General features: G+C 35.6%; 1 protein-coding gene across 1 annotated transcript in view; it reads right to left on the minus strand.

Moving 5' to 3' along the window:
- The window catches only part of SNTG1 (syntrophin, gamma 1), a 330,610-nt gene that overhangs the window by 89,531 nt on the left and 229,759 nt on the right, over window positions 1-11,320 (minus strand). Inside the window, exon 11 of the mRNA XM_010006812.1 lies at window positions 1,658-1,787. Coding sequence (XP_010005114.1) covers window positions 1,658-1,787 — 130 coding nt within the window. The remainder of the gene's footprint in view (window positions 1-1,657; window positions 1,788-11,320) is intronic.

The following is an 11,320-nucleotide window of genomic DNA, read 5'->3' on the forward strand; positions in this document are numbered from 1 at the left end:
AAAATATATGGACCTCTAACCACATCTAATCCTTGTTCCAAGACACAGTTTGTTGGTTTTTTGTCTCCTGTATGCTTCTAATGTTTCTTATTCTCACTCAGCACATATGATGCCAAAAAAAAAAACCCACAACAATTCTTTGTGGCAACTAACAATTTAAATGAAGACTATATTATAGAAAAGAGAGTCTCACTGGTTTCCATAAATTCATATGGGCTATGAACTATTAGGACATTTCAAAAAATGGATTAATGGATAATTGTCATAAGCCCTAAATCTCACAGTTATTTTATGAGATGTATTTGGGATAAAGAAAATACAAAGATTGTCATCATAGTTGCATAGTTTACCATTTCCATCTTATAAACCAGCAGATACATTGTTTCTGTACTTTATGGAAACTAGTGTAGAGTTATATAAACTGTGCTTGCTTTTTAAACACTGAAAATATATCATGTAACCACAGCACATTTCCTAAATTCAAGCTACAGTAAAGAGCCATAATTATAGTCTCATCAGAACTACAGAAAACATTATCATATAAAATGTAGGTGTAAGAGAGAAAAACAGCACCCTCATTTTTCAGTATGCCTACTGAGACAAGAAAGGTTCTATACAACAGCATTGTAGGGATGAATAAATAGCCATAAAGTTGTTTGTGTTGTGTGGAAGATTGCAGATGGTGGATGAATTCATGTCTGTCATGTATTTATAATACAATGACTTTTACGTATTGCTGCCAGATGGAACATAGTTTTGCATCTTGAATATAAATCTCCAAGAAATATAACTTCCTTCAATCTGTTCCCTGTATTTGAAACAAGTACAAATGCAGAGGCAGCTTTGGGAGGCTAAAACAGATTTAAGGAAATCTGAGAGAATATAAATAAAATCCTCAAGGGCTTCCTTGTTATAACTCAATTCAAAATAATGGTGATACCCATGTGTTCTGTATTTTTTGAGGATAAACAGGAAAAGCATCATTTAGACTCCTACAGGCAAATCTACATGTCATCAATCAAATGCAAAATACATCCTAGGCAGGTCCAGAACTTTCAACTGAACTTACCAGTAGTTTGACAAAAGTTTTGCATAACATTTACTCTTGCTTCAATAAAATGAAGTATCTGTCCCACCAGATCAGATCATAAAAGTACAGTCCATGAAGCATAAATGCATGTAATCATTGATGATAGTGAACATCTGTATCTATCCCAGAGAAGCACTTTGCAGTATTCCTTGTGTTTAATGATACCTAAACAGACCTCATACATAGTTCTGATCTGATTATAACAGTCTTTATACAGATGTGCTTTCTCAAACTATGAAGAAAGTACAGAATTCTTTGTGCTTACCCATCACACCTGCCTTTCTCCTGTATGTCTGGTCTTCGTTTCTAATCTTAGCTGGTGCTGCTAAGAAGCTAGTAACTCTGATAGTGATTAAGTAAACTATATGACTGCAGGGGAGAATATTTTCCCATTCAATGATTTCTCACAAAGTCTGATTTGATGACAAACATGAGTTGACTTCCCTCAGACAGCCTCAAGCACTGCCTATATGCAGATAATTCTGTGTGTGAACCCATTAGGCTTTTACGACAGTTATAATTAAACATGATCGGGAAACCTTCTGGCTTACTTGGATCCATACTTACATTGTGCTTTGTGAGGTTGGAAATGTTACTTGCTATTGCTTGTAGCCAGTCAATACAGTCTTCAGCAGAGAGACACTGAATTATTCCACTGCAAACCCCATCCACAGCAATTACTTGGAACGCATTTTGCCTATAGACATGTCATAACAAATCAAGTCAGAAGAAAATTTCATCTTTTCTAGCATATCATCTCAACAACACTTGCAGAAATGCTTTTCTTTCAACTACAACAAAGGTCAGCCACTGAACACTGATAAATTGCTGGTTTTCCTGTTTTACAAATACCTGGCTTGTTAAAATGATCATGCTAAGAGGTCAACTCAGACCATATTGTTTCCAAAAGCTATATGAAAAACCATAGATTAGCTCCACAGAACCTTGACCAACATGTCAGAAGCTAAACAAGTGAAATAGCTGACACATACGAAAAAGTTAATACTTTATAATGCAGATCACAGAGAACAAAAGTGTGCATTGGACACCGTAGGCAACCATTTGTGAAGTTCAGTGGATTACGAATAGCTTCTTCTCAAGAACTTGTGTTTAATTTTTCTAATACATTGTTTAAACACAGTATGATTCCTGTTTTGATATCCCTTGTTGATTGCTCTTGGTTATACAAATTTGATCCTCTTCTAAATTGCTGATAGAAAAGCTGGAGAATTCAAAATCAGTAAGGTAGCATTAATGATTTTTACAACTACATTTCTGAATATAGGATCATTAGCAAAATAAAACTGGAATGTAAGAGACATGTAATGACAAAAGCATTAGCCACCTGGGTGCTTCTACCCCAGGACCAATCTGGGCACCTAGGCAATAATTTGTCATGCATTATAGACTGACTTTCTACAGCTTAGTGCTGAGCAATTAAAAAAGATCAGAAAACTTTCAGATGCTAAAGCAGTTCCAAAACTAATTTATTCAGTAAATAGCCTTATTGGCTAACAGCCTCTGGAAGGCTCACAGGTTTCTCTGGCTTCAGAATCAAAAAACCTCAATATTAATTCATATCCTAGAATAAGTGATTACTAAGCATACAGAGAATACCAAGTTCCACCGCTGGTGTTCTGCTCAAAACCCGTCTGTTAATGATCAATTCATGGTTTAAAATTAAGTGGCTCAGGCAAAGTGAGTGTCATCTTCAGTGTAAAACCAAGTGTCACTGATGACTGTTTCTGACAACTCAAGCCAGATACTTAATCTGCAAAGTTATTTCTACCTCTTCAAATCATGTATATAGTTGTATGGAATGTAGACCTAATATCTATCTTTACCATAAAGGCCTTTGTTATACCTGTATCAAGTACACATTTTTCCTTCAGTTAGGCAAAGCGTTAAAAATTGATTAAATCAATGCTTTTGCTTTGAGAGTCCCAACATGTGAACTAGTTCTTACAGGAGGTTACAGCTTATATGTCCTAACATGATCATGCAGAGACCACTGGTTTATCTAAACCCATCAGCTAACTTAACAGTTTAGATGCTTTTTCACAGAGGGAGTTATTCTTTTTCAAAATACCAAAGGCAGAATGGAGAGCTACTTCTTTCAAGGACTCATTTTCACAATAAATCAGGAAAAGTTTTTGAGGAAGATTTATTTAAAGAATCTTCAGGTAGTAGCTAGCATTTTTTTCTACATAGTTTATTTTAAATGGCTATGGATATTATTACTAATTTATTCCAGAAAAAAAATCTTCTAAATATGTCCTTATGAAAAGAGCATAGCATGATGATCAGAAAAATCTGTTGATAATCCCTTTCAGGACAAACAGCATTATTTTCAGGACTCTCCTCCTTTCTACTCAGCCTTCTGTAAACCGAAGTAGGAAATTAAGGAATCTATTAATGTGTGACACTAACCTGCACAAGCAAAAACCCATTATGTTCCAGATTCAATCCTGATGCACAAATTTCCCTTACACTACAAACACAGTGAATCTGATGCATTCGGGGCAGCAGACTGTTCCCAGGTAGTTAATTTGTGCATGTACAAAGCCATTAATCCAGAAAGTTTTTTCCAAAGTATCAACAAACACAGATTATAGGTTGCATAGCTCCCCAGTAAACTACTTCTGAATGTGGTCTGGGCAGTTGATATCCTTAGCCTTCCGTTATTGTAATAGTATTTTCTTGAATTAGTCTACCAGTCAAAGTCCATACTACCACACAAACCTGAAAAAAATAAGGTATTAAATACATGCTTTGTATTAAATAAAACAAATAGCAGATTAATCACTTTATAATACAACAAAAAAAGGTAAGAGCAGATTAATTCTTATTCAGCTACACATCTCAGGTTCTGTCCCTTCTGGAACTCAACAGTTATATTGAATATCAATAAGCTTTCCAAGTGTAACCTGAATGGCCTCTAGAATATTACAAGAATACACTCTGGCATTAATGCATCTCAAGCACCCCACTAGAAAAGCTAGAATATCACTATTAGTCATAACAGTGTATGTGATAATGATATGATGTATCTCTGTGGCAGTCTTTTCAATCTGTGAAATACAAAATGTTATTAGGCTTTACATAGTGCAAACAAGCTTGTAAATATTAACTACAGAAAATGTGTTAAATTCCACTCCATGTTGCTTTCTTACATTATTGTCAATATCCTTTCCTCAATGTTGCCCTTTTTTATAGCAGGTTCTTTTAAAAATTATCTACCTTTCTCTCATGAAGAATTTTGAAAGTCACATTTTAAAATGTTGACACTAATTTGTTAGAAATATAAAATATCGGTTCTATGCTTTTTTAAAGAAAATGCCACTTCCTCTCTCATATTTATACTGCATTTTTCTTCCCTTTAAATACTCTTAATTGTCCATGTTAGCACAGAGGGACACAGGAATAAAATTATCACAGTAGTTACTCAAGGTTTGATTATTAATTCAGATATTTTGTTTTTTACTAATATACTTTTTAAAGTATTTTCTGAAAATCTCAGGAATATGACTACTACCTACAATTATTTCTCTGTAACACACAGATTCTAGAACACATACTTTAAAGTTATGTTTTATTGATGCAGAAGACTGAATTTTAAAGCCCTAGATCTATGTCTAGTTGAGTATGCCCTCATTTTCCATATGAGTAATTCAATTCAATATCTTATGTGAAGTTTCCAGTAGAATAGATCTCAGATTTGACTGTTATGATTTTGGGCCCTTTATGCTTCATGCTCTTAATTATTTCTGTTTCAACCGTTTTTAAGTATTGAGCTGATGATTTTCACAGAATTTAATGAAAAAACTCTGTGGTTATTATATCTTGTTCCCTTTCAGATCAGTCAATAAGCCGTTGTAGCCTTTTGTTTACAACTTGTCTGTCTGGGCCTGCCACTGTTTGCCCAAAAAGAAGGATCATGCAGCCAAATAAACATTATTTTGGTATTACCAGTCAAAAGCTGCAGGCTATTTTTAGCTTCACGTTTAGCTGCTAGTGATATAACTGCTGTCTAACCTGCTTTAATTTCAGCTCTGTGAATAGAAAAAAGGCTGGCAGACCTAGGTAGTGTACTTCCAGGAAAGAACAGCACTTAGAATTAAGTGAGGCCATGGGAGGTTTTTGTGCAACTTTCAAACCAAAGAGAAGGAAGCAGGCTCTGAAAAGAAACAATAAAATTAACCCACACAACCCTCCAACTGAAGCTAAAGGAACACTCCTGTTCCCCTAGTTGCTGAGGATCAAAAACTCAGCCCTGAGGGCAGATGGTACCAGTTAACTGTAGGACCCATAGAAACAGTGGAAGGGTGAGCATAGCAACAGAGAAAATATACTGAGGAGGTTCCTTCACAAAACAGTATTTCCAGAAATATTAATGAAGCTTTTCTGTATTAATTAGGTAATTTCACATATGTATGAATGGAGCAACAGGAAATTTTAAACTTCTAGTGTCTGATGAGCTATCGGGGTATAGCATAACAATATTCTTCCCAGACTGACACATCTAAGCTGTCAGACATGAGGGCTACAGGGGAAAGCCAGAGGGGTTTTTTAAATAGTAAGGCCTCACAGCCTCACAAATGGTAAATCCTTCGTGCTTATTTTAAGAGTTAATGTTTCTGGTGGGGTAGAAGAAGAATTAATGGAGAAACATGCTCTATAACTGTAGACAGCTGTCCTCCAGTTAATGACTGGAACTCACAGAATTTTTTGGTATTAGAACTTCATTCTTATACATACAGATTAAAAATTAATTCACACAATACCTAGGTATTTAAACCTTTTAACAAGTATGATCTTATTTTTTTTTTGCTGGATTTTGTAGCTACTTTCTTTTGTATTTAAGTGCATGACTCTTGAAAACCAGTAACCATTCAAGAATATCCTTGTCCTTCTGATTTACTAGATACCATTAAATTAAACAATAACAAGTTGTAGGTCTATATGATGTAATAAACTTAAACCTGAGTTTTGGATAGCTTCCCCAGTGACTGGGAGACAAAATGGCAATGAAATTAGAAGTTCATAACTGGAAAGTAGACATATGGGAAAAAATCACCTTAGCTATACATAAGCAACAAAGAACCTTACTGTAACTATAAACAAAGAGGAAAGAAATGCAAGAGTTACTATAAACAGTTCTCTGAAAACTATCACCTTAGTGCTCAGTGACAGTCACAAATTAATAGGTTATTACAAAGTATTAGACAAAAGAAATAAATTTAAAACATCATTATGTCGTAATGGGGATCCTCTTTGTAGTCCTGATCACCTTCTCTCAGAAGATATATTTGAATTATGAAAGAATGAGAGAAAATAACAATAATCAGAGCTATGGAAGGGTTTCCCTAAAAGGAGGTAACAATAGGGACCCTTCAAACTGGAAAACAGAAGGCAGTCATCTGAAATTATAAAAACATATATCAAGCATGCTTATTTAGCATTTCCCTTGACACAAGGGTCAGGGCCCTCCTTCCCCGTTCTGTGTGCCTGCCTGGCTGTGTTGAGCTCTGACATGGCATGGCTGTGGGATGTGGCATAAGGCTGCTGTGAACTAGCTTATATGTGGGGCCTGCTTCCCCTTTCACTTGAGAGCTGTACATCAGCTCAGGTTCTCACTCTTGGTCCTCCCTTGAGTTTGATTGCACCTCTGCCTGTTCTTGGGCATCCTGCTGATTTGAACCTAACCTGTGGGTTGATTTCCCTGCCTGACCTGAACTCCAGCTCACCATGATGGACTCATCTGAAAACCATCTTTAGGCTGGCTCTGCTCCTCCACCAGGGGCAGTTGGACATGGCCCTTTGCATGGACATTTGCCTCATCCAGCCCCACTGGCACCCTCTACTCTTGGCTCACCTTCCCCATGGGGCAGCCCTTGCTGCCTGTTGAACAACGAGATTATTTCACCTGATGAAAGGCAAGATACTTAACACAAGCAGGAGGAAATACATCTTAAAAATAAAATTATGTTGCAGAGCTCAACGCCACAGTGCATTGCAAAAGAAAAAGGGGGGAGGGGGGGTGCAGAAAGAAATTAAAAAAAAAAAAAAAAAGCAGCTGAGAAAGAAGCTTTTGAGAGCAGGAACATCAGCAGTTAGTAAATATAATGACCTACATGTAATCTTAAAGTGAGAAACATACCACAAGGTGCAAGTGGGAAGTCTGCATGTCTTCCTCACACACCTGGTCCTGGCTGATGTTAGAGGAAAATGCAGACTGAGGTGGACCTAGACAGACCTTTATGAAAGCTCCTATGTTCTGTGTCTCTGACATCAGCTGTGCATGGATATTGCCATTCCTTTCACAAGGCAACTCCCTAAGGCTCTTATCAGTTAACCAGGAAGTCAACAGTTTGAAGTTTCTGAACTTCTTTACCTGCACAAATCTGATCCTGGAAGGTACTGAGAGAACCTTGAATGAAGAAGTGGAATTAAGCGGAGATCACACCACCTTTTTTCCCACCTGAGTCCTGGGGATGCTGGCCATGAGGAACATGATAACGTATCCTGAAAAACATTAAAAGGTCTTTCTCAGTTTTGGGCTCCACAAATATTCTAAAAACCTAGGAAAAACAGATTATGTGCTTTGTTGTGGGTTTTGTTTGTTTTGTTTGTTTGTTTTTAATTACTAATAATGAATAAAGTGAATAATAATAAAATTATAATAATTATAATTTTAGCCACGTAGATTTAATACTTCAGTGTAGATTTAATATTTCAGGACATGACAAAATAGCCAAGGTGTTTGGGTTTGGGTTTTGTTGTTTTTTTTTATCGAGGTTTTTTTGGGTTGGCAGTTGGATTTGGTGATCTTAGAGGTCTTTTCCAACTGTGACAATTTTGTGATTCCATGATCTAATGTATTCACTATACACTCATAATTCTGTTGTGTCCTGTCGCCCCATACACATGTACATAAATGTTTATTCTAATGACATCACCTCAACACCTGGTAATTATTAATGGGATGAAAATCATTTAGTTAAAACTACATGTTTACAATGTATATTTGAATTTTGCCTGTTTACACAAGACATTACTTATATGAAAATTCAACTTAATCATATCTATGATCATATCTACAAAAATGAGCATTTTAATATCCAGAGTCTAATTTCACTAGTATTTTTACAGAATACAGTTTTCAATCAGAAATGCCTATAAATGGGAAAGTGCTAAGAATTCATTAAGGAAGATCCAACACCTCTTCCTTGTTTTAGAAAAACCTTTACAAAATAGTGGTAGTGATGCTATTTTCTGGACACATGATTCTTACTGAAATGTATGTCATCACTGTAGTATATCAATAAAATTGTATCTGTCATTCCTGCAACAATTACGATTTTTTATTACCTGTATCTCCTATAAGATAAACATTACAAAAAATTAAGTATACCTTATTTTTTTTATGGTGTGATTTCTGTGTAAGATCTACAGAATTGTAAAGCTTTGCCAACATGAACTTTATTTTTATGTATATGTTCATATGTCTTTTATGTATATAAAATTTAAAAAAAGGAAGATCACTATAAGCTTCACTTCAGCTGAACAGCAAGCTTTTCATAAGTACAGTCAGTTGCTTAAAAGAGTCAAATTCTGGTAAAACATTCCACAGATTCAAACCAAATAAATGAATGATTGGCAAGGAAGACTAAGCTAGGATATTACTCTGAACAATGTCTTGAATGTTTAATGTTCTTTATCTGCTTTCAGGAACCATTCCTCAGCTGTGATTAAACTTGTGGGAAAAGCTGAAGTGTAGCAAAAAGTTCAGATGCAAATGGTAGGCCTAGATCTGGCTGCAACAGAAATGTTAACCCTATCTTTAGACACTTTGAACTGCAGACAAAAGGCCAAAATTTGGTCCTGTCTACTCCAAATTCTGAGTTAGAAGTCTCCTTCATGTGAACCACTAAGGCTATAAATTAAGAAATAGACTATTGCCACAACTCAAAATGTATTCTAGAGAATATTCTAAGAAAAAGGAAGGACAAGAGCTGTACATAATTTAGCAACTCACACAGAGGTCTCATTTGGTTTTATGAAGCATTTTATTCTCATGGCAAAGGGATATATGAGATAAGAACTACATCCTGGTCTTCAACAGAAGAATTTGATTTAGGATGATTAGACTCATGATGTCTGATTATATTATTTAAACAGAAAGAAAAAGATCTGGTTTCAGTAAATTATTAGCAGTTCAAATAGAAGCTGTAGCTAATTTACATCAGTTTTGACATCTGCAGGAACTGGATTCACAAAGGGAAGCATCATTTTTGTGCTAAAAGCAAATTTAGCACTGAAATGGCTAGCAAAATAATTTTCGGATCTGTTGCAATGCCCTTTCTATACATCTACATGTATAAACTGTTAAGATAAGTCTGTCTCTGATGTTCTTGCATTAGTATTACATATATATATTATATATAATAATTAGACATGCCTTAAGATGCTCATTTTATTGCTTTAATCCAATTCTTATGAATTGCAGCTCCTATAAATGTTATCAATCCTAGGGTTTTCTCATATTAAAATCAGGCTGAGATATGTGCTATTGACTTTAAAGTCTCTGGGCTTCTAGCTAAAACTTTTACCAGGGAAGTATGAAAGAACAATCACAGAATTGTCAAAGTTGGAAGGGACCTCTAGAGATCATCTAGTCCATCTCCCCTACTAAAGCAGGATCCCCTAGAGCACTTTACTCAGGACTGCATCCAGATGGGTTTTGAGTATCTCCAGAGAAGGAAACTCCACAACCTCCCTGGGCAGCCTGTTTCAGGGCTTTGTCACCCTCACTGTAAAGAAGTTTCCCCTCACATTTAAATGGAACTTCCTGCGTTCCAGTTTGCGCCCATTGCCCCTTGTTCTGTCACTGGGTACTGAAAAGAGTCTGGCTCTATCCTCTTTGCACCCACAGTTTAGATACTTGTAAGCATTAATAAGGTCTCCCCTCAGCCTTCTCTTCTCCAGAATAAAGAGCCACAGCTCTCTCAGCCTTTCCTCATAAGGGAGATGCTATAAACAAGGGAGATGCAATAAAACAAGGCCGAAACTATAAATAGCAAAGTCGACAGAATAATGCCTATGTTTCTGTTTTTTAATATATCAGTAATGATTATGCTTTATAGTGGTCTATTTATTCAATGCTTTTTAATATTATTTGTGTATTTTCACCTACCACAAAGCTAAAAATGCAGCAAAAATCCCTTTGGAACTATATAAAATAACAGAAATTTGGCATTTCCTGACCATGAAAATGGTTACAAGGCCCTTTAAACACTTCAAGGGCATCTTTTACTAAGAATCTGATCAGACATCTGCAACATTTTATCCTATAGAGACTTTGCTCTATAATGCTGTCATTCTTGAGCAAGATTTTAAGTGTATATTACTAAAGGTAAAATACTCTCACCTTAAAAAAAAACTTACATCTAAATCATTATTTGACAGAAGCTTTAGATAACAAGCAAAATCAAATTAATGGAAAATATTCTGAAAAAATCTATATTTTCTTTAAATAGATAGATTTTAATTTTAATAATTTAAAATCCTATCCTGTAGAAATAAACAAGAATTAAAAAAAAAAAAATAATCACAAATTGCCTATTGCCCAGATAAAAATAGTGATCCCAGTGTCAAGTTACAGTGTCAGCTGGTACAATTTGTCATAGTTTAATGCCCAACCATAATATCTGGCAACTTTTTTTGTCCCCTACAGAACTGTCCATCTCCAATGTGAATTAGAGCTCCTCCCACATTGCTGCCCTTCAGTAGGTACTTCCACTTAGCTATTAAAGTAGTATTATGCTTCTGTGTATTTCCATCAAAGAAATATAAGCTCTTACCGTGTTGTTGGGATGGTAGTTGAGATGCAAACCACTGTCACACAGGGGAGAGGATGTGCCACTGCTTTGGTCACTGGGGGCACCTAATAAAAATATGAATTCACAAAAAAGTCTTCATTAATCTGTAAGACTATAATTCAAACATTTGTATGTCTGTATGTGTATTTCCTTCCCCCCCATTGGCTTTGTCATATCTAACATCCATTTACTTTCTCCATTCAGCCAGTTTGTCTTCTGGTTTGAGTGGAGTGCCTTTTAAAGCTGAGTGGAGGGTTAAGAAACATTCCCCTGGTGCTCCGCTTAAACGAGTTAATAATCTGCTTAGTAAAAAAAAAAAAAAACAACCAAAGTTTTTTTGCAAATTTTA

Source organism: Chaetura pelagica, unplaced genomic scaffold (assembly GCF_000747805.2).
Source record: "Chaetura pelagica isolate M959 unplaced genomic scaffold, ChaPel_1.0 scaffold109, whole genome shotgun sequence".
Classification (NCBI taxonomy): Eukaryota; Metazoa; Chordata; class Aves; order Apodiformes; family Apodidae; genus Chaetura; species Chaetura pelagica.